The 23,534-nt window shown below is 48.4% G+C and overlaps 3 protein-coding genes across 4 annotated transcripts in view; 1 reads left to right on the forward strand and 2 right to left on the reverse strand.

Annotated features, from left to right (window-relative positions):
- Positions 1–11,853, reverse strand: part of filip1l (filamin A interacting protein 1-like) — a 44,850-nt gene extending 32,997 nt beyond the window's left edge. Inside the window, exon 1 of the mRNA XM_084004074.1 lies at positions 11,504–11,853. The gene's annotated coding sequence lies outside the window, so the exon portion shown is untranslated. The remainder of the gene's footprint in view (positions 1–11,503) is intronic.
- The window catches only part of ect2l (epithelial cell transforming 2 like), a 56,044-nt gene extending 40,825 nt beyond the window's left edge, over positions 1–15,219 (forward strand). Inside the window, exons 22-23 of the mRNA XM_084004027.1 lie at positions 14,584–15,097; positions 15,178–15,219. The gene's annotated coding sequence lies outside the window, so the exon portion shown is untranslated. The remainder of the gene's footprint in view (positions 1–14,583; positions 15,098–15,177) is intronic.
- Positions 1,883–3,671, reverse strand: LOC311009887 (cysteine-rich venom protein ophanin-like). 2 transcript variants are annotated; one of them, XM_084004316.1, is made up of 7 exons: positions 3,242–3,671; positions 2,920–3,029; positions 2,737–2,827; positions 2,525–2,667; positions 2,339–2,433; positions 2,154–2,236; positions 1,883–2,054 (listed from the first exon to the last, which is right to left on the reverse strand). In XM_084004316.1, exons 1-7 carry the CDS (start codon positions 3,306–3,308, stop codon positions 1,927–1,929), a joined length of 717 nt encoding a protein of 238 aa, XP_083860442.1. In that variant the 5' UTR covers positions 3,309–3,671; the 3' UTR covers positions 1,883–1,926. The 2 variants fall into 2 exon arrangements, with proteins under 2 accessions (XP_083860442.1, XP_083860443.1); XM_084004317.1 differs by having other exon boundaries at positions 3,110–3,252.
- Positions 15,220–23,534: the final 8,315 nt, after the last annotated feature.

Raw genomic sequence — 23,534 nt, forward strand, 5'->3', positions numbered from 1 at the left:
CACGCACACGCATGAATATGTTTCAGGTGTCGGGACTAGTTTGTTCCATTGTAAAATATAAATATAGTTCTAGTGTTTCTACTCAGAGTCACTTAAATACATCATTAATGCTAGCGGTGGCTCTCAGAGTATCATGCCGTGCCGGAGGGGCTTCCGTCATCTAGCTGGGGGAACAAAAAAAAAAAAAAAAAAGGCAATGAAATGTTTACAAACAGTGCGGTTGCCGTAGCAACAGGTAGCGAGCTGCCTTTCAGGCCCCGAGGCTGGATGAGGTGCCGTATAACCGTCGGAGGTATTTCCTGTGAGCGTAAAGTGGTTTCGGGAGTTCCTCTGCGCACGGACGGAGATGTTCCAGCTCGGCCGTCGCACATGATGCAATCCCAGGAAATCACTGGACCTGGCCAGAAACTGTTTCAGGGTCAGTTTAAGCAACATTTCCCCCCAGCGAGCACGTCTCAGAGAGAGGGGGATCATATTCAGTAACGTTTATAAAATCTGCTCAATGTCAAGAGAGCTCTTCCAGCTGGGAGTGAAGTCATTTCACCAGTGGACACAGAAGAGGGACATGGGTGTTTCACCAGGGGGCACCATGCTGCCAGTCGGCCAGTCAACAGAAACACAAGCCGAGTCTCAAACATCCAAGTGAAGTAACAATAAGCAGAGCAGAATTCCCCTTTGGTTCTGTAACAGGCTGCTTTCTGTCACAAATTTCCTTTCTTTCGTTTTGAACGATGGATTCAATTAAAAACAGCAAAAGCATCTCAAATGTGAGAGTTTGCTGTTCGTCTTTGTCTTGAATGACGGTAAACTGAATCTCTTTGCTCGTCGCTCAGACCAACACCTCGGGCTCTGAGACTACTTTAACACGTTTTACAGACCCATTGAGGGGCAAAAAATGAAAAGTGGCAGGTAATTGAAATAGTTGCAGCCCTAATGTCTCATGTGCTGCAGGTTGCGACGCCTTAATTAAACTGACTTGACTTGTAGAAACATCTCAGTATTCTCTGAGCTGGTCACATGACACGAAGCCGTTGGCTCTCGAGGACAGTGGACGTGATCGGACTCCTGCTTCCTCAGTCTGGGAGGAGAGCCAAGTCTGATGTTAAACCTTGAAACGTAGCCAAGCATACATGCTGGCTGAACACACACACACACACACACACACACACACACACACACACGCTTGTCTGGTTGTTTGTCTGCTTAAGAGCAACAGTGTTGCCATGAGAATGTCTTTCTCATGATCTCATGGCTGGCTCCAGTGTGTGTGTCTTCACTGTATATCTGGGATGTAACTCCTGCCAAGGTCTTCACACTCAAACAAGGTCAAGCTGGTGAAAACAAACAGCAGCACACAAGTTCAACCTGAGCTGTGATCCTGTGATCCAAACACCGGCGTAACCGAACGCGCCGCAGCACCGCCGCTCTGTGGCGCTATGTTTAGCCCCTGTGCCCAGCCCCGACGCATGTTCCCAACATATTTAATATCCCGTATCGGCTTCCCCGCGTTGGCAGGTGCTCCACGCTCCGTGTCAGCAGACTGTAACTGTGTCTGCATGGGGCAGGTGATTATGAGGGAGAGAAGAGCACCAAAACCAGGGGGTCATGAAGTTCATGTATAGCTAGCTTAACCGCTATCCTCTACCTGCACCAAACTACAACTAGCAAACCAGCTGGAGCATTGAGCTGCTAAAGCTAGCTTCATCTCTGGTCACACAGCGCTCTCTATGCACATCTGAGGAGAAAAACATCCCCTTCACCTGGAATTATTTGTTACATTTCAGCAATAACTTCAGGCGTCATATTTGATATGATGTTGTTATTGTGTGTTAGCTGTTTGAGTGCGAATCAGTTAGAGGGACACAAGCTTCCATGGTGAGAATATTTTATTGAGAGTGACCGATTGAGTCGAAGCCCGCGTGGCGTTTAAATGATCTGGGTGGTGCACTTGCAGGAGGCGGGGCACCAAGAGGCCACGTCGCCGTTGGAGCAGCCCCACTGCTTGGCCAGGGAAGCACAGTTACTGTACTTGTCGGCGTAGGGGCAGGGGTTGGCTGCAAGAGAGGACGAGAACATCAACAACAAGAGTCTCCGAAAGGCAGATCTCAAATATAGAAAGTTTTGTAGAAATTGTTACAGTGCTTCTCACTTACTGCACAGTTTGTTGTCGCAGGCGTTGGGGCAGTCACCGCAGGAGGGTCCTGTTTGGTAGGGGCGGGCGTACTGGAGGTTTCCCCTGTAATGTAGGCCAAAGCATCAAATATTAAATCCAAGCGCTAATGATGTTTTTCACACTGTTGGGTCCGTAGAGCTGGAAGACTTTTAAACTAGTACTCACGGTGGGCAGTACTGGCAGACGTAGAAGTACTTGTATTGGGAGTTGGGACAGTAAGCCACACCACAGCCCACCTTGTTGGATCGGTACCAGACCACCTGGTCAGAGAGAGAAAGTCACGTTGCATCCTGTTTTAACTCGTTTAACAAGTGTTGTGTGTGTGTGTGTCAGACGGAGGTAGAAGTGCACCTGTGTGTAGTGTCCGACCACGGCGCCGTCGGTGGATCCCACGCCGTAGCGCCAGTTCTTCACCTCGTCGTACCAGTCCTGCACCGCGTTGCTCCACGAGTCCTCCCAGCTGGACATGTACAGGTTCTCTCCACAGCCGCTCGCTGTCAGAGAGACGCGTTAGACTTTCTACTCAAAGTGTAGTTTCTCTATCTGTGTTTAAACGGACGTACTGCTGATGACCCGGGCGCTGTCGGGGCTGTGCCTCATGGAGCAGGTGTTGGCCCACTTCTGAGCGTTGGCTGCAGCCTCGCTGCTCCAGCTCTGTGGGGAGGGGAGCACAGGTCTGCCTTCAGCTCTCCACACACACACAGGACATCCCATGCTTTTCACATGACGGGTGACGGGTGCGTTACCATCTCCAGCATGTTGCTGGCAGCAGGCTGGACGTTCCTCCTCAGTTCGTTGTGCTTGTTCACGATCTCACTCGGGTTGGTTTGAACTGTGGACAGCTGTGCGGGCGATCCTAGATCAACCCCAAAACAAGATCAGTGAATGTGTATGATTATGCTTTATAATGATGATAATATTCATAAATACACTCACCCCCCTTCAGGTATGGTGTTCACAGAGAAGAGAGAAATAAGAGTTAGTTTACTGCACATTTGAAGCAAAAATATATATATTTTTTAAAGGTAACATAACATTTAAATGTACTTTTAGAGAGTTTGATTTCACTTACCAGCCTGGAGGCGAACGCCGAGGCAGCGAAGGTGCACAGGAAGATGAAAGTGTACGTGGCCATGGTTGAGTCCAGGAACGGGTGACATCCGACAGGCAGAGGGGTCGCTTATATACGCGGGACCAACGCACACGGCGAACACCTGTGCAATGTCCTTGGCGATGTATGGACATGTGTTTACGCAGCACACGTGGTCACGATAACCGCGATAAAGGGGGGGTCGCGCTCGTCGGATGTGGCAAGGTCACGAGGCGAGGGTGCACCGTATCAGACGGGGGCACGCTATCTGGACGTTGATAATTAAAAGGTTGAACTAACAGTGGGGGCATTGATAAGATTGATCACACCAGCAGTAACGCAGATAAAGAGAGAGGGGTCAGGTGCCCAACTTCCTGTGGCGCCGTTACTCGGACCACACCCCTCTTTACACTCAGACAGCGGCGACACCAGAAAATTATTATTGGGGGGGCAATGAGGGGGTCTGATTGTTTATAGGAGGTGCTAGTGAATTCTGACACCAACAAATAATACTATAATAGATATAGATGTACTGTTCCCGTGGCCGTGCTGATACACGTTATCGTCAATACGTTTATCATAAAACAAACACAAGCATATTTAACTACTTTTAATGAAATTAAGCGCCGAACAACAAGCACATAAAACAATACAAATCCACCACAGAGAACATCTGTGGATTTACAAGAGTGTAACTGAGAATTGTAGCACAGTGTATAGTTGTATACAGTATACTCTTACAACTGTCTCCTAACTCACTAAATATGTTTTCTCTCTCCTTCTGTTCTCCTCTCCTTCACTCTCCACTCCTGTCTTCCTCCTCTTCCTCTCCTCTAAACTCCTCTCCTTCACTCTCCACTCCTGTCTTCCTCCTCTTCCTCTCCTCTAAACTCCTCCTCCTCACTCCCCTCTCCTGTCTTCCTCTCCTCTAAACTCCTCCTCATTCACTCTCCACTCCTGTCTTCCTCCTCTTCCTCTCCTCTAAACTCCTCCTCCTCACTCTCCACTCCTGTCTTCCTCTCCTCTAAACTCCTCCTCACTCACTCTCCACTCCTGTCTTCCTCTCCTCTTCCTCCCTTCTTCTCCTCCTCACTCACTCCCCACTCCTGTCTTCCTCTCCTCTTCCTCCCTTCTTCTCCTCCTCACTCACTCTCCACTCCTGTCTTCCTCTCCTCTAAACTCCTCCTCATTCACTCTCAACTCCTGTCTTCCTCTCCTCTTCCTCCCTTCTTCTCCTCCTCACTCACTCTCCACTCCTGTCTTCCTCTCCTCTAAACTCCTCCTCATTCACTCTCAACTCCTGTCTTCCTCTCCTCTTCCTCCCTTCTTCTCCTCCTCATTCACTCTCAACTCCTGTCTTCCTCTCCTCTTCCTCCCTTCTTCTCCTCCTCATTCACTCTCCACTCCTGTCTTCCTCTCCTCTTCCTCCCTTCTTCTCCTCCTCACTCACTCCCCACTCCTGTCTTCCTCTCCTCTTCCTCCCTTCTTCTCCTCCTCACTCACTCTCCACTCCTGTCTTCCTCTCCTCTAAACTCCTCCTCATTCACTCTCAACTCCTGTCTTCCTCTCCTCTTCCTCCCTTCTTCTCCTCCTCACTCACTCTTCACTCCTGTCTTCCTCTCCTCTAAACTCCTCCTCATTCACTCTCAACTCCTGTCTTCCTCTCCTCTTCCTCCCTTCTTCTCCTCCTCATTCACTCTCAACTCCTGTCTTCCTCTCCTCTTCCTCCCTTCTTCTCCTCCTCATTCACTCTCAACTCCTGTCTTCCTCTCCTCTTCCTCCCTTCTTCTCCTCCTCACTCACTCTCCACTCCTGTCTTCCTCTCCTCTTCCTCCCTTCTTCTCCTCCTCATTCACTCTCAACTCCTGTCTTCCTCTCCTCTTCCTCCCTTCTTCTCCTCCTCATTCACTCTCAACTCCTGTCTTCCTCTCCTCTTCCTCCCTTCTTCTCCTCCTCACTCACTCTCCTCTCCTGTCTTCCTCGCCTCTTCCTCCCTTCTTCTCCTCCTCACTCACTCTCCACTCCTGTCTTCCTCTCCTCTAAACTCCTCATTCACTCTCAACTCCTGTCTTCCTCTCCTCTTCCTCCCTTCTTCTCCTCCTCACTCACTCTCCACTCCTGTCTTCCTCTCCTCTAAACTCCTCCTCATTCACTCTCAACTCCTGTTTTCCTCGCCTCTTCCTCCCTTCTTCTCCTCCTCACTCACTCTCAACTCCTGTCTTCCTCTCTTCTTCCTCCCTTCTTCTCCTCCTCACTCACTCCCCCCTCCTGTCTTCCTCTCTTCTTCCTCCCTTCTTCTCCTCCTCACTCACTCTCCACTCCTGTCTTCCTCTCCTCTAAAATTCTCCTCACTCACTCCCCACTCCTGTCTTCCTCTCCTCTTCCTCCCTTCTTGTCCTCTAAACTCTGCTTCACTCGCTCTCCAATGCTGTCTTTCTCTCTTCTCCTCTCCCCTCCTCCTCCTTTCTCTGTTCTCCTCACCTACTACCGCCCCTTCATCATCCTCGCTTTCATCCTCATCCTCCAAGTCCGTCATCACTCTGTCCTGCGTCCGTAAATCACCTCCACCATCGTCCACTCTTATTCGCTTTTTGGCTATCACAAATCGGTCCATTTCACTCTGTTGACACAACTAGCCGCTATGCATCAACCACCGCTAACGTGAACGTCAAATTCAGCCTGCCGTCTGCGTGCAAACCAGCCAATCAAATCGCACAACACAGAGAAAAAAAACCCCAATCACCATAGGAACGTTACAAACAATATTTCTACAGATGATTGATTGTTAATGTCTCAGTGTCTTAATTTGTTCTACCGTATATTTGTGGGGGGAGGGGGGGCAAAAGGGGGGGCGCAGCCTTTGACAGGAGGGTCTTGAGACCCTGCTTGCCCCCCCCTCGCGCCGTCACTGCACTCAGACCACACCCCTTTACACTCAAACCACACCCATCTTTACACTCCGCCTTCATTCAGATCTCAGCGACACACCTGAGTGTTCTTCAGTATTGAATAACTTTATTAAGTATTGTTCAGAGGCTGCAGGGCTCCTTGTTGGGGCCTTATCTCTGTTCAGCCAGCAGAGGGCAGCGCTTTTTTAGTTTTGGGAGTGGCCTCTGGAGCTTTTGGACTCGTCAACAATGCCGCCGTTCCATCTTGATGCACTTATTTTTGCCTCCTCGTGTGCTCGGTGACACTTTTGAGGCTTTGAGTTTCCTGTTTACGTGTTTTGTTGGGATAAAAACAAGCATGTCACATCTGATGTCTCACTGTTATATATGATCCTAGAAGTCCCGTATCTGTAATAATGATATCCCAGTCTGTCCGCTCAGCTCACCTCTGGCCTTTCACCAAACAACTGTCGAGAAAACGTGTAAGTCACTCAGACAGGATTGACAGTAGAGGATTACAGGGTCACAGCATCCATCAGCTGGTCCACATGCCGTCACACCGCCTCTCACTCAGATTCACCCACAGTGTCACTCAATTCATCCACGAAACTCCGAATCCATCTTTCAGTGTTACGTTGAGGAGCGATACCATCTTATAGGCAGGATTGTTTCCCCCTCTAGCGCCACCAGCATAATAATACAATCCAATAATAGGAGTTTAGCTCGAGAGGGGCTTAGAATATGGAGTCATAAATGAGTCAAAAGTGTAAGAATACTTGTTATTATCCCTCCGGCTAATGACCGTTGTGTCCCCTTCCTCTCTGCCTGTAATCTAATCTGTCCAATGGCCCCCCCCAGGCTAAAATTAGGGGTCATCCAATCCGCTGCACAGTAGAAGTGAGGCGAAGCGGAGTGCTGGGCCTGGTGGTTGGACCTCGTCCATCTGTCCTTCACTTAGCGCGTCATTGGGGTACTTTCCACTCCAGTAGGCTGGAGTTTGAGATGCTGCAGGTTCGTCTTGTGTTCCTAAATCACCTGAGAGGAGGTCTGATATTGGAAGAGTGGAGTAATGTTTCCAGAGCTATTTGAATGGTCAAATAGAGACACAGCTGGAACCCTGAAATTTCAATCAACGTACCCCAAAAAATCTTAAGAATGATCATTCAATGTCCACTTAGCTTCGCTCCCTTCCATCTTTTTGTCCCTGCAGGCCAGTTGCCCAGCAACCTCCTCGATAAGATGTGTGGTGAGTCATATATTCAATCAAATATGTGAGCTTTTATTAGAGCTTCGACGGGATAACGCTAATCAGCAAACCCATTACTGGAATATATATATATACTGAATATATATATATATATATATATATATATATATATGAAGAATGGAGGCTACTGATGCAGCTCTCTGCATCTTTCCCCAGCTTTGTTAATATTCAGCTGCTGTGCTGCTTCCAAGCAGCAAAACAACATTTCTCAATGGGCTGAGTCATGTTTTCTTTTACACACACACACACAGAAAGTCTGTGTACTTAAGTCGATTCTGTTTCAGTGCGTCGCTACAGTGTGAGTCATCAGAGCGGAGTGTTCCAGGTGAAAACATAGTTTTGATGTGTTTTTGTATCTCGATGATTCTGCTAGAAAACAGCTTTAAAAACACTTCCAGGGTGAGCTGCCTCAAAAAAAGCCACAGTTTAGCCTTCGCAACTTGGCAACCGAACTGAAGCCCCCCCACGCCGCTTATGACTCATGGTGGAAGGCGCCCTCCTTCACCCCGGGCCTCCTCCCAGCAGCACCCATCCTTCCCCAGACCTGTCCAGTGGTGTTCAGGCTGGAGTGAATGAAGTGTCACCGGGGGGGGGCAGCGCTGACATTTCTCACCTGTCCCTCCCTCCCTCGCTTCCCTTGTGCTCTCAACGTGTCTCTTAAATAACAGGCAGCAGGGGAAATGTTAGTGGGTCAGCAGAAAATAGCCTGATAATTGACCCTGTCATTCAGCGCCACGCTAAGCCCTCTCCTCTCAGCTGGGCTCCGTCGCCGTGGCAACGGCAAACACACAGAGGGGCAACAATGGGGGGGGGGGCTTCTTTGTTTCTCCGGTGCATATTTAGCATCACTTTATCCAATCACGTTGCGAATGCAGAGAACTTCATTACCAAAGCCGAGTCGCCCGGTGGGAGAGCTCTGGTTCACAAACAGTATAATAACTCCAACCTGCTGAGAAGGTGATAATAACACGCTGCATGTTTATTATGGGATGTTTTCAACACGTCACATCTGTCAGGTAGATGTGAGGCTGTAGCATCGTTACCATGTTGCTGTTTCACGTTTCCAGCGTTTGTGCTAAGCTAACTTTAATCGGCTGCCACAAGCAAACTGTGACCTCTGACCCCAGACCAGCCCCAAACTGAGCATTCGTATGTGATGGGTGGTGACCTTCATTGAGTCTCTTCATTGTTGCTTCTTCTACAATTTTCATTTGTGATGCAGAGGGCGCACAAACCCCTCTTTTTAAATCCGTCCTGCTCCTGATATTCTCCCGCTGGCTCTCTTCCTGTTTAGTTTTTCCTGTCACAGCATCTGCTGCGCCGAGAGTTCAAATAGTGAATGCAGACATGATGTGATCATCATCCGTCTAAAAGGAACAGCTCTAAAGAAATCGGACTCTGACCACGAAAGAACGACGCGGTTTTCTGCAGGTTTTTTGAGTTCCACCACGTTGCCTCCAGCGGCCGTCCATCACACTTTTACACTTCCTCAGACGCGAGCAGCGGCTGTCTGCTGCGGCAAACAGCAGATATGTGTGTGAATTATTTATGCGAGCTGTGTCGGCGTTGAGGGAACGCACGGTGTCGGCAATCAAAAGCAACATCGAGCTAGTGGACTGGACGTCCACGCTGTGTTTTATAACATCATATATAACATTCTGCACGTGGATTTAAAGTGACAGAACGCTTCTTCCTAATACAGACTTTTCTCTTATTATAGTCCCGCAGCCTCGTGTGCTTGTTCTCATGGGAGCAGGTTCTGCGAAAGCACCTTTCAAAGCCCGCCCCGGCTGCACCAGCTGATCTCAGCGGACTTATTTTGACTTCACCTCAAGCTGTGAGATACAGAAGAGACTAATGTGGGACAACATTGCGCGGTTCTCTCTCTCTCGGCGTGTATATATATAGGGATCTTTTCCCAGAGCTGCGAGCGGCTGGTATTCGGTGAGAGAAACAGGATCCTGGTTACTGAAACGAGTCAGCGTGTGCTTCAGTCCACGCTTTTCTTGTACTGGATGAACTCAACATTCAGCTAAAAGACTACAAGAGCCAGAACATCTCAGCTCAAGGATACACAATGCCTTTGTGTTGAGGAACCCTGAATCCTCTACGAGAAGGTTCCACTGGGAACCTTGAGTTCAAATCTGGTGTCCTTGAAAGTCTTTATTCTCCAGATTACAAGTCCAGCAACCTTGAATCATAATTTTGATGACAGCCAAGTGGAAATTATCCATTTTTAAACTATTTCAAATATGATCCGGTTTATCGATCCGGTCTCACCTAGACAACCGATCAACTCTTGGATGTAACGTTCTGCTCAAGGACACTTAGGAGGATGACAGTTCCGATCCCTGAACTTCTCACCGGCCGCCTCCTCGGATCGTCTGTCAAGAAACCATGGCAACGACAAACTGTGGGAAAGTTCTGTGATGAAACGCATGTTTGATCTATTTTTTAAAGGGCGATTCAAAGGAAGATTTGCGACGCACACACACACACACTGTCTCATCCTAGCGTGATACACACCGCCCATTGATGAATCAAACGTGTCGATAAAGCCTCCTAATCCCACCTGCAGCTGGTGAAGCTCAAGGTGCCAGGAGGTTCGCCCTAATGCGTGTCTCTTAATGATCTCTGCCCCACTTCCCTCAAACTGTCAATCAATGGGAGGGAAGGAGCTTCCAGCCCCAAGCAGAAGTCCAAAAACTCTCGTTTAAAGCGTAAAAATACAGCGACGTCAAACTGTGACGCCTTTGATCCCCGTCATGCTGAACCCTGACCACGTCCAGATGAATTCATACACACTACAGAGACGCAGACACCGTCGGACGCCTTCTCGCCGGCTCACGGCAGATTACGAGCGCCAGAAGGCCTCGGCTCTCCGCCTCGCCATGATACGTACTTAACCAGATTAGCGTGTCACTTCTAGTCCAACGCCAAAGCCCAAACCTTTTAAAGCTGCATCTGGAGCGCGCCGGGGCGTCCTTCCGCCAGCCCGGATATTTACCCCCCGGAGGGAGGAACACCTTTTGACCTATTTTCTGTTTCTTGTGGTCATTGAAATGCATCGCGACAAACGGCCCAAAAGCACAACGTTTGATTTGTACCGCAGAGAAAAGCAGCTGTTCCTAAGCAGCTAATGGTTCTCTAGCCTCATCCTTTTCTTGACCACCGCATACCAACACATCATCAGATGGATGTCAAAGTGAGCCATGGTGACTTTAAGCCAGAGTCCAGAACATGATCACGTCTGGGTTTCACAATCAAACTCCAGTGAAAATGCTTTCTTGGCCTGACATTTCCCCGTTGTCTCTGCCACTCCCCCTCAGTCCGCTTCCAAACTGAGACACCAGTGCAGGCCTGGTAACTTGACCTCCCCCCTCCTCCCCACCCTCACCCGGCCTCCCTGCTCATAGAAAGGGTACGGGTTCTCATGGACACGCTGCCCTTTGGAAATTCCCCGGCTGCAACACCAGCGCCCGCCGGCATATCGCTGCACAGGAGTGGATGAATTATCGCCAGCTTTTGATGTGGCGGGCGGATCGACCACAGGGGGGCGTCACCTCCGCCAGCGATGTATCACGTTAGCCTTCGTCAGCATATTCTATTGCAAAACACAAGTATGACTTTGAGCTCCGAAGCATATCTGTGAATGCAAACAATGCATCGAACCCAATTAGATCCAATTAGATTGGAATTAGATCAGCAGTGACCCCACAGCCTCCTAGACTGGTGTCTAATCTCGCTCTCTGACTAATTAGCAGCAACCTTGCAGAAAAGGCAGATTACATCCCGCTCACTTAAGTGTTGGCTAAATCCATTTCATCTGCACTTATGATCACAATGAACGTTTGCAGGGAAAACAATCCAAAAGTTGTCTTCATTAATAGCATTCATTAACAGCATTTAAATGCCAGACTAAACATCCATGATTTCAAAGAAATAGTCCCACATCATGTGTTCCCCTTCACACCTTTTGCATTTGCACATTTCCAGAATGACAGATGACTATTTGCTCTGTCAGGGATTGAGCACACACACACACACACACACACACACACACACACACACACAGCCGGTCTTACCTCTTGCAGCGAGGCGTCAGCCCACCGTGCCGTCGTGCCTCTGCAGTGCCACCGGCTGTGTCTTCAGCCCTGCCGGCTCCGACGAGGCGTTATCCTCCCCGTGAACGTTTGCTCTGCTCTGCTTCCCCGCCGCTCGCTCGCTCTGCTGCTGCAGCGTCCTCAGCTGGCCTCGTACAATCCAGGTGGTCCGGTGGAAGTGGCAGGGAGGACAGACTGAGGGAGCTGCTGTGTGTGTGCGTGTGTGTGTGTGTGTGTGTGTGTGTGTGTGTGTGTGTGTGTGCGTGAGAAAGAGAGAGAGAGAGCAGAGGGGAGAGAGACACGACCTGCCATGCAGATATCAGCCCTGGTGCAGTTAAATTTAAACCATCCTCCCTTTTGACACCTTGAGCCACGACTGCCTTCCTTCTCCAGCACACACACACACACACACACACACACACACACACACACACACACACACACACAAAGAGCTCTGACGGTACCATATGGCCCTTGAGAGAAGACTGAGCCCTCGGGAGTCTCTTGTGTCCCTGAGGAGAGAGAAAAGGGGGGGCGGGGGTGGCAGGGATTCTCTTTTTTCACTTGGTGGTGGGAAAATAAAATAAAAAATGGCCCTAAAACTGCTCCGTTATGCATTCCTTTTGCCCTTGCACTGTTTGTATAAAACACCACGTGTCACATGATCTAGAATATGTGAAAACCTGATGGATTTCTCAGCGATGCATCATGGGGGAAAATGCGTTTTTTTAAAAAACAACCTGTCACAAGACAAAACAAAAAAGAGTCTTTATTGTTACAACTTCACATTTCCCACAATGCAACTGCATTGTGCAAACTCGGCCAAGCCGCCGCCTCAAGTGACATCACATGAGGCGGCTCCTTCTGCAGCCATAAAAGGCTTTCCACGACTCCCGATGACATGGGCTCGGATGTGTAAAATCTGCGTAGTTCCCCTTTAACAAGTATGTATTTTCAGCTCGGAGCGGGGTGGGGTTGCACCAAACATACGTAGCGTTCTCAGCGCCAGCCGCTGCGTTCGCCTTTTAGAAAAACTGGGTTAGTTTGTGATGCAGTCAGACGGCCCAGACTGTTGAGTCACAGGCAGCGTCTTCCTCTCGGCAGACGTCAGACGTCAGAGTCAGGGGCCCGTTGTTCACCTTTTGGAAGGCATGCGGCGCTGGAATAAAGTGCTTTCAAATGAATTAGGTTTCTATTCAGAGAAAGAAAAACATATCAGGTCAAGGTAACCAAATAAGGATTGAGTGTGTGTGTGTGTGTGTATGTGTGTGAGAGAGACCTGAATTGCGTCTTCAGCTGTCAGTGGTTCCTCTCTTTGACACGCTGCTGTAAATCTCCTGCTCAACTCTCTTCTCGTTCACCTCTATTCATCCTGGTGTGTGTGTGTGTGTGTGTGTGTGTGTGTGTGTGTGTGTGTGTGTGTGTGTGTGTGTGTGTGTGTGTGTGTGTGTGTGTGTGTGTGTGTGTGACATTGAAGCCATTGTTCAGTGCTCCACAATAACTCTTTCCCACACTATAAACTCCCCTCATAGCTGTTTTGACGCAGCCCTCGGAGAGATTGTTTGCCGTTAAAAACGACGAAGCATCAAGCTGCAGAATCCTGCTTCGTCAGCACTTTTATCGTTATCTAAAGAAGTGTTTACCTAGTTGCCCCGTCCGTCTCCAGGCAGCACCACTAACCCGTCTTCTATTAGTCTCCCAGTAAGACCAGACCTGTCTCCCTCCTCAGCCCGTCTGCTGTTCTATGGGCCCTTTAACGACCTGTCTGCCCTCCCTGTTCAGCACGCCGCACGTTGTAAACGGCTTCTCTCGCCATCGGGGAGCGTTTTACGGGACATCGTGGGTCCGTTATGTGTCGTTCGCAAAGAGTGTGTGACGGCCTGAGAGGGGTTTTTTTTATGTTTTAAGTGTATTTGTACACGTGCCGGTACTGAGAAGGTGTTTTAAGGGTCGTTTGGGGTCCAACAGGAAGAGGAAAGAGCCCCGACGTCCCTTTGGTTGACGTGCCTGAGCGATGTGTGTTTGATATTTAGTTTTATGAAATGATATGTCTGTTATGGAAGCAAAGGAGCCTCTTTTTCTTTATTATAGAGATACATTTTTTTTCCCCCGAAGCAAAAACACACATTTCACTTCCTCTTTCATGACGTTTTGGGTGACAGCTAAGTCCAAACAACCAGAAACATGGCAGAAAGAGACACTAACACCCCACAGGCATCCCTGCTATGAACAAGATGAGGGAAAGTCATTTTTAAATTTGAGTTTTATTAAGGAATGATTTGTTAGCTGCAACGTAAAACCACGCAAATGTTTTCCACTCGGCCGATGCCAAGTCGCCAACTTATCTCACACACTCGCCGACCTCTGCCTCCTCCCCCTCTCGCCCTCGGCATTATGGGAGCGGGCGGTTTAAAAACAGAGGTATTTACGACTCAGCGCTCTCCTCTAGAGTTCCTGGAGCTCCACAACCATGTGGGACCCGGCAGCTCCGTTTAAACATAGACGGGCTTCTGGTTGGCTGGCTGGCTATTTTGTATCGGGAGCAATCTGCCTGTCTGTCTCTCTGCCTGTCTGTCTGTCTGCCTGTCTGTCTCTTGTTCAGTTCATCTCTCAGCGCCTCGCTAAATCTGAATACAGACCCTTTAAAGCCTCTTTGCCCCTCCTCTGACCTGAGCTGTAAACAGGATTTGTTTAATATAATATATAATATACAATATATATAATATAAGTGTTGGTAGTGATGGAGTTTAAACCGATCACAAACACGAAGTCATTGCTTATTCAGATTGTTTCACAAACTAAAAAAAGGGGGAGATTTTACAGCCTTTTTTAAGTTAAAACTAAAGGCATCTGTCACCACCTAGTGGTCAAAAGGAGGAACAGCCGGCTTTCAGCCACAGGTGAAACCAATGATGCAGTGATTTTTTTCCCACCTGTCCAAATAAAAGGCGTTAACAGAAGAACTCCACAGTGTTGAACCGGCAGCTTGCAGCTTTTTGTCAGTTTGGTATTTTAAAGTCACCCGAGCTGTAGACATGAATTTCATCCCGTCGGGCCGACAGCTCCCCAGAACGCCTCCTTTGACAAGTGTGAAGAAACACCTGGACTTTCCTGATGAAGACTCTGAAGAGGACAATGAGGAGCTGCAGCAGAAGGTGGAGGTTCCATGTGTGGTTCACTCCTCCCAGGCAGGTGGAGGAAACCCAGAGGACGTCAGTGCAGGTACCCAACACACCACTTTATATGTATGTGGATACTGTCTCATTCTCTCTGCTGGTGTTCTTGCATGAAGAATAAAATGGATTGGATTTAAGCAGCTTTCAAATGTTGAAATAATACATTTTTCTCTGCAAATGTTCATGAAAGGCGCCCAGCTGTCGGTGAAGGAGGAAAAGGTGAGTTAAAAATAAAAATAAATAAACCCTGATAACTTTTTCTGGATGTCTTCCATATTTTTATATTGCCCCTCATATAGCATTCTCCTTCCCGGATCCCATCAGCGACGGCTCTCATCGCCATGCTGGTGGGAGACGAGCAGAGGCATCTGGTCCAGCTGAAGAAGCACATGGCGTGCTTGTAAGTACGGGGAGGAAGCTGTGTGTCCACACCTTGAGTTAAATGTCCCGTGAACGTCTGATTCCTCTTCTTTCAAACAGGAGTCAGCAGGAGCTCGACGCCCTCGGGGAGAGTGAAAGACGCTTAGTCATGGAACAGGTAGGAGTAGGCTCCAACTGGCGTCACGTTTTCTTCATCATGAGGTTCATTTGTTTCTGCTTTCAGCTGAGGATGAGGAGCGTGGTGGCGGGTGAGAGACTGAAGGTGGCGAGTGAGACGCTGAAGGTGGCGAGCGAGGCGCTGAAGATGGCGAGTGACAGGCTGAGGACGGCGAGTGAGAAATTGACGGCGGCGGGTGAAAAGGTGGTGGTGGTGACGACCACGGCGACAAAGGTGGTGGCTAAAAAGGTGGCAACTGAACGGGTGACTACAAAGGCAGCGGCGGCGAAATCCAGGAAGCGGAAACCAAATAATCCAGCCGTCATCAGCCCTCAAGCAGCTGCAGGCGCTGGCAAGAAGGCCCAAATCCCCGCCGTCGGTCTCAGGAGGTCAAAGCGGCTCGCCACCAAGACGTAGTAGTCTGCAGACTGTTTGTTTTTTAATGACTCGGCTGTTTTTTATTGTTAAAATTAAATGTTCTTTTCCAACTAAATGTGACTCTTGTTTTAATTCTGACTGAACAATTACACATGACATTAAAAAAGAGGATTTACCAGGCTGTGCAGAGAGGTCAAAGGTCACAGGCATCAGCGTGACTGACTCTCTCTCCATGTGTGTGTGTTGGAAATGAGTCACCGAGCGCTGCAGAATCGCCGCAATTTCCCTCGAGTAGTAGTTCTTGGACGGCCGAGAGGCAATTTTGGGTGTAACGTTGTTAATCTTGCATTAACTCCCAATCAACGGGGTCTGAGCGCGGAGGAAGAAAAACACCTCGCCGTCCGTGCGTCTGCGGCGGCGGCGGCACCGCTGTGCTGACAGCTGGAATGTTTCGAGGCACCTTCTTGAGTTACAAATTAAGTTTGAACGGACGGTCGGATTTGTCCGTCATTTGCCAGGATTTGAAGTGGCTGCTGACCTCTTTTTCCTCGCGGCCTGTTAGATATCCCACCTCGGGGTCTTGACCCTTGACCCCTGCTGCAGTCTGGCTGTAATCCCCCAGAACCTGACGAGGGATTTCCCATTCCCCCCTCCCTGATCGGTCCGACGGTCAAGCCCAGCGACCCCGGCCAACACCAAAGTAATACAATCACAGGGCGGAAATCATGGCTCCACATCCTGTCATTAAGTTTAATAGTCTGATACCAAATAGGCAACCTTACCTCTCCAGCAAATGAATCACGAGCAGTGAGTTTATTTTCTTGCTATTCCTGCATTATTTCCCCTTTTTCTCTCTGCGGCTCCGACTTTCCTGCTTTTCAGAAAAATGGGAGGCATGGGAACGTTCCCTCGGATGCATCTCAGTAATCAGATCTGGTTCCACGGAAGGAGTCCAAGCAGATGGCCGGGGTCCCGGTCCAAGGAATTGTGGGTCGTGGATTCTACACAAATTGCTCGTATTTTGTGCCTTGTGGCTGGATAAACTTCCCTCTGTGTTTAGATGCTTCTCTGAACTTTATTATTGTATCAGTAGCCTCGTATACTTTAACATGTGTGCAGCTAGAGTAAGTCACCACTAGGGGGCAGTGCTATGGACGTTCACCCTCTATTTATTTATCAAATAATGTACAACCTTTGCTTCTTTTTGCTCTAAATTTTCCTTTTAAGGTTAAAGGAAAAACTAAGATTTTATCAAATATATTTGTAAAAAGCAAAACAATATCTAATATCTCTAAAGAAATATTCCCGTGGCTCCACTTTTGATTGATACGTTTTCAGGAGACGTTAAACGATTTAATGCGACGGAGAGCTCACATCTGTTAAAGCCTCCACCGAAATGACTTCTTTTCTGTCTCATTACGTGCCGTCCCAAACATCTGTCCTCTCTGTAACCCGTCTCTGTTTAGCTTGGACGCCAAGGCGAGACGGTCCCCCGGGACCCTGCCAAGACGACGAGCCAGGCCTGAGACCAGGGACCAGGGACCAGGGACCAGAGTCTAGCAAGGCAGGAATACATTTGTACTCTCATCCAAAAGTCATCGCAGTGTGCCGTGTCATCTGAAGCACTTGTTGTGTCTGTTGTTGCCCTGAAAAGTCACCAATCAACACACTCACTCGTAAGACTTTCTCGGGAAAGGGTCGCGACCTTTTCCAGGATTCTAGAGAACTTGAGTCGCTGTCGAAATGTGGATCCCGACAGGCGAACATGCAACAAACTGGTCTGGGCGGCCGGGACTAAACGCTGTGTGTTGTTTTATGATGTCAGCTGGAGCTACGGGGCGTCTCTCCTGATGAGGATTTGCTTGCTGGTGGAGGGCTAGGGTGAGAGGACGGATCCCTGTCTGGGTCTGGATGTCTCTGCTGCACCCTGACACACAGTAACACACTCATATGAAAAACGCTATAAATACCAGTAACCCAAAAAAAGGAGGCAAACGGCCTCCGAGCACACCTGTAGCCAATTAGCTGCCTGCTGTATCTCATGTAACAGACTCCAGTTCACTTCTTCAGCTGTAGTAGATTTGAAAATCAGAAAGCAGCGTGCTTTATTGCCGTGGAAGTCTGGATCACTGTTGCTATGGACGTCGTGTGTAATGTGACTGAGACTTTGGATTTAAGCGTCTGTGAACTTGGCCCGTCAACACCCTCGCTCTGTGTAATGTCTCCGTCCGGTCCAATGAAAACTTGTTCTCCTGGCGGGGGAAGAGAGAGAGTCCAGTGGAAGCTGGACAAACAGGGGGTCCGGGGGGCCGGAGCTCGCTGAGGAGGCGCAGACCCACGGCGAAGACCAACAGTAGTCGTTCCTGCATTCTTCTGCCGAGAGTTGACAAAGTCCCCCGCGGACCGCCGACCTCAGCCGTTTCTACGTCTGGAAGTCATTCACTATGAATAACAGTGACACAGTGAAGGATGTTGTACCCTTTAAGGACCTTCTCCTTCAATATCAGCATGTCTTGTTGCTTCCGGGACCTCCAGATTATTATATCCAGAGAGAAAAAAGTTTAAAAATCCAGTCAAAAATGTGTGATATTTAGAAACACCGCAACACTGAACACATCCAGGCATCAAGAAGGTCAGTTTACTCTGCTGCCCAGAGGAATGCTGGGAATTGTTTGCACTGTCTGCTGCAGCTTCGAGTGAGCTTAGCGGTGCTGTTTCTGGATGCACACGATGCAGGACGTTCTTCCGTCCGTCAGGTTGTTTGATGTCGAGCCCGTTTGTCTCGATGGTGTCTGAGAGGCTTTTGGATTGGAAGTCGTGCTGGAATCGAACCCTAACAGACAGAATCTGGGATCGACGGTGGGGTTTTTTTCTGGTGCTGGCCCGGCGCGGCGCGCCAGCGGTCGGGGGTTGGCGGGGGCCTCGAAAGTGAGCCTGTTTTTTGAAGATATTAATGCAAATATTTTGCCAAGCGCAGAAATAAAACAGGGCTTTGTGGCTTCATCCGACACACAAGCAGGAAGGAATTTTTTTTTTTTCCCCCTTTTTAGTAAAAGTATTTCTGTTCAACATCACACTCATGACAAGACTCTCTAATGATCCTCCCAACCGTTTCTCAAGATGGGGCCGAAATACCTGCGGTCCGCTTCCCCCCCCGGAGTTCAAAGCGCGTCATGCTCGCTGCAGATTGCCCGTGGAGGAGGAGGAGGAGGAGGAGGAGGAGGCTGTAAAATTCTCACCCACCCACTTCAGCTTGACCTATAGAGGAGGAGGGAGAAAATGAATCCATCATTTATGTGAAAATGATCCCCTTAATTAGTCTGGACAGCTCTGACGGCCATGTTTCATGGAAAAGAGACAAGGTTCTGGCTCCTTGTCTCAGGCTTATTATATTTCATACCTTCTGGCCCTCCGGTGGCATGAATGTCAGACAGCTGCCGTTCCTGACTGTAGAATATGAACTTGTTCACGTTAGAAAGTAAGCACATATATGCTGGTAACATTATTATTAAGGTTTTTATTTATAGCCATGTCAACTCTTTTACATTTATTTGCTCCCCTAGACTGTTAAACGGTCTTTATGTTGCGTCTGGATCGCAAAAATATGAGGCTGAAAGTGTTGAAACCTTTAAAAAAAAATAAAGAAACTGGCGCCGAGATCGTATAGAATTCTCTGAGTTAGTGTCTGTAAATATCCAGCGTGACGTTTAGCTTCAACCTTAAAATCTAAATGATGAAGAAGGTAGAAAAATGCTGCATCAAACTTCCCAAAACTGCCCCCAAAAATGTTTGCCCCAAACCCCAGTAAGCCCAGACTTTGGCCAGACTGCAGAACACATAAACAGACAATGACTCAGCAGCTTTTCAAGCTGTGAGAAGGCTCTTTTTTCTTTTTTTTCTTCTTTTGGAGCCACCTAAAATTGATTAATTTACTTCCCACCATCAAACAGCAGGGGTTTCCAGTCCACACAGATATTTGGCCGTCGTTCCAAGGGCAGCATGAGGAATGAAACGCAAACCGAAGCGTTTGGCTCCGACTTAAAGCCAAATAAATAAAACGTTTTGAGAGGGAGGCTCTCCTGCAGCTGCGGCGTTCTCTAGTATACATGCAGGAACTCCACGGACGGAGATTACCTCCATGTTCAAGGCCGGCGAGCAGCACTCCGAGTCGGATGACAACATTGACAGAATGTGGGTGAAAGTGAAGGGCTGTAATTCTGTGCATATGTTATGGAAAATATAGCAGCTCCTTCTTCAGCGTAGATTTGAAATGCCTTTACCCTGCAATTTAATATGGTTATTGTTTTTTAGCCTCCATAAAATGTAAAATTTGCACTAACATGGACCATTAATTTCACCGTAAGGTCATCCAATAAATGAAAGTATCTTAAAGTGTATTCACAAGGCCTTTCTGGCAGGCGGTGTGTTCAGGTGTGAGTGGAAATATGAGCGTCGGGCCAGGTAATGTGTAGAAGCTGGTGACGGACGTTGAACATTTTTGAACATTTATGGATAATTTTTCAGAATGTAATTACTCGTAATTCTGTTGTTGGGAGAAAGTCAAGGACATGCAGCCATAAAAGTGTGAACAATGGCTCTATTGATGGAGACTTGTGTTGTGTGAATGCACTGTGGGGGGGGTTTGTAGGCAAAACAGTCCACCCAGTTGCTTTATGGGAATTGTAGGACGCCGGTTTTTCTGGGGTCTGGGGATTTCTGTAATCCGTCTCTGGCAAACTTCATGGAAGTTCATTAGGAAATCGCTTGAAAGCAAAAAACCCTTCAGAATCTTTCACAAAAACAAGGAGCTGCATTCTGGGAAATGTAGGAAATCTGATGTCATAGCCACATTAGGAGTAGATGGCTCTAAAAACACAGGACTTTCACCCAGGAGGCTGATGTTTGTGTCCCGTTAGTCGTCTTGTGTGAGGTTGTGCTGCAGGTTGGATTACACTGCCTGCTAACCCAAGCAGCCAGAGGACTGATGCAGAATGATTAATTATTCCTGGTCTGCTGAAAGCGAGACGCTTGCGTCATACTTAGGAAAACATCCATGCACATTCCACACGTCCACATGTTTCCAGCGCAGCGACACGGACGAAGCCAGAATAAAGAGAGCTCGCCGTTTTTTTGGGGGGATTTTTTTTCCCCGTGCAACTGTTCCCGTCCTCGCGTCAGACTTAACGACCACGGGAAACGCTGGCGAAGGCGGCCGCCGTCTAATGAGCCTTTTCCTGCGATATGGCGTGGAGCTGGCGTGCTCCGTAATTGGCCTGACTTCAGCGAGAAAGAAAACACGGCGGTGACAAAAAAGAACCAACAAGGCCGCCGTTATGTGCGTTCTGTTCTCCATCGTGAGATGCTAACGATAATATTTCACCTTCGGCGCAATTAGCATTTTGAAAGGTTGGGTTTTTGTGAGGGGCCTCTTTGTTTCCCAAAGCTCCAGTATTCCAGTCCAAGACTCCTTAAACTGCTACAGCGAGGTATTCCTGATGTGATCCTTCGCTACTCTGACAGCGTCGGAGTGCGTTCTGATATCACAAGCACATGCGAAGCCCAGGGTTCTGTTCATCACAAACACATTTCTCTTGATTCAATCAAATGCATGTTGTCTGAGGTTCTTCCTGCGAGCGGCAGCTGTGACACCGTCTCTGAACTCTGGAGAAGCTCCGTTAGCGCCTAGCTAGCCGCTTCTCAGTTCGGCTACATTAAAACCAACCTTTAAGACCGATTGAAGAAGCTCTGCAGGCTCAGGTGTACATGAACGTGAACGTAGCGGCCTCCGGTTCAGGTTTCATGCTGGCACCTGATTGGGTGGGAGCCGCCGTCACCGTAATTAGGAACACCTGTGCTGTGGCTGTGGAAAAAGCCCCATGAAGCAGGAATTGGAGACTTTTATTTCGCTGTTGTTTTTGCGTTGCCATGGCTTCGGTCCAGTTTTAAAGGCTGGTACCTATGCTGAGAAGTTATTTGGCTCTATATTCAGCCCATTAAGCCATCACATGACTTCACGCCTCTGTCGGTTAGACCCCCCCCCGTCCCCCTTCCGGCTTTAACGGAGGGCTCTCCGTCTCCAGAACCGGCTGCCAAACTTTTCCAACCGTCCACCAAAGATGGAGAGGAACGGTGGAGTCGAATCAGGCGGCGGATTAACAGCCAGACAGAAGAATCCAGAGGTGGTCATGGGAGAGAGAGTGTGGTTCCAGCAGGAATCAGTAGAAGTGCAGTGACCTTGACTTTCTTCAGTATGGATGTGGTGATCTTCACAGTCTCCTGGCCCACAGCTACAACCATACTAAGTGAGCATCTGCCCAAATCTGACAAAAGCACAAGGGAGAAAATGAGCTAACGTCGTCCCGTGTTCACGTTGGCAGGCCGTCAACAAGAGGTGACAAAAGGAAATCCCTTTTCTCCGTATACGAGCCGGGTGTACGAACAGTTGAACCTTTTTGTTCTGGCAACAGGAAATCCTTTAATGTCCGTCTGATTGAGGACCCGGGGACGCATTAAGCAAGCCTTTTTTTTTTTACCGTTTCCCACATATGCATCGTGTGATTGCTGCAGCCACATATTTCATCCGATCTCGAGCTAGTGGAGTCAACTACTTTTGCCAAGTCATTTTACAGAAGATTGCTACGGCCTTGCTTGGGAAGGTTATTGGCTCACGCTTTTCCAGCCGCTTAAATGAGCACGTCTTCGTCCAAAACGCTCCAAAGATCTCCGTCCTCCAACGAGGAACCAAGAGACGGGCTTTAATATGCCCTTCGACCAGACGGCTCCCATCGACGGCCAAGATTCTCTTCCCTTCTGCGTCGGCCTCTTGTTTTTCTTTCTCTATTATAAATAAGCGTATGCATGGCTCATTCATAATAAACCGACCATTAAATACAAAAACTACAGAGTGGAGGTTTAAATCGAGTGTTTGGGCCTTAACTTTACTTATATATAACATATATATATATATATGTTCCCGTTACCCTCCAGCGATCATTGGAGAGAGGAGCCAGGAAAAGAAATGGAGAAAGAGCGCCCACACAGATTCTTTCTTTCCGATGTCCACTTCACTTCATCTCAGTGTTTTGTTGCTTTTGGAACATGAACGTGTTTCACGACTACTTGTTGAAAAGCATTTCAGCCAATCAGATCACAGAAAAGAATGCATTGAAAGGTTGTGACAAAGCATCCACCTGTCTGTATTAGATGAGGACGAGCTGCTGGTGAAACGGGAAACAGGAAGCAATAAGAGTCGTCGCCAGGCTTTTCTGTGTGCATGTTGGCGTGGAGATCTGAGTCGCAGGTTAATAACTACACGAACAGGAAGTCTGCACGCACACAGGCATGAGGTCAGTGTTTCCACGCAGCAGCACGGGCCTGTTGTTCTCTGGTGCATGTTGGGAAAACTGCTCTGGACTTTGGACAATGACAAATGAAGATTAGCTTCATCTATTAGCTGAAAAAAAGACTGTTTTTCTCCTTTTTCTGGAGGTTAACAGCACGACGGATGATTATTTGTGTTGCAAATGACTCTCGCAAGCAGAAATTAGCACGGTGAATTTCAGCACAAAGGGGCCGGCGGTGAAATGGCTCGGAGGAGGAGGGGGGAAACCCAAATGTTTTCTTTCTAAGCAGTCCCTGCGCCGGGGATGTTAAAGAGCTTGAAAAAGCAGCACAAACAAAAACACAAAGAATAATTCCTCAAATGTGAACCAGCTGTGCGGACTGGAGCTTCTCCCCGCTGCCTCGGCTTGCTGCTTCCACACAGTTTGGACACTACCATCGTTTTAAGCTGTTCATGGTGCCCAGAGGATACATCCTCACGTCTTTGCTGACAGTTGAGTAAGTGATGACTTTCTCATCAGCATCAGCTGTTCTTTATGCAGCTCTAACATCTGTGACAATCAGACTAAGACTCTTTCTG

This window comes from Eutrigla gurnardus (assembly GCF_963514095.1).
Source record: "Eutrigla gurnardus genome assembly, chromosome: 24".
Taxonomy (NCBI): Eukaryota; Metazoa; Chordata; class Actinopteri; order Perciformes; family Triglidae; genus Eutrigla; species Eutrigla gurnardus.

Excerpts from the sequence above, each read along its gene's own strand:
- LOC311009887 (XM_084004316.1), bottom strand. The coding sequence starts at position 3,308 with ATGGCCACGTACACTTTCATCTTCCTGTGCACCTTCGCTGCCTCGGCG. Across the intron at positions 3,030-3,241 it reads GTTCGCCTCCAGGCTGGTAA|GATCGCCCGCACAGCTGTCC; the intron begins GTGAAATCAAAC and ends GGGTTGATCTAG. Across the intron at positions 2,055-2,153 it reads CTGCGACAACAAACTGTGCA|CCAACCCCTGCCCCTACGCC; the intron begins GTAAGTGAGAAG and ends CCTCTCTTGCAG.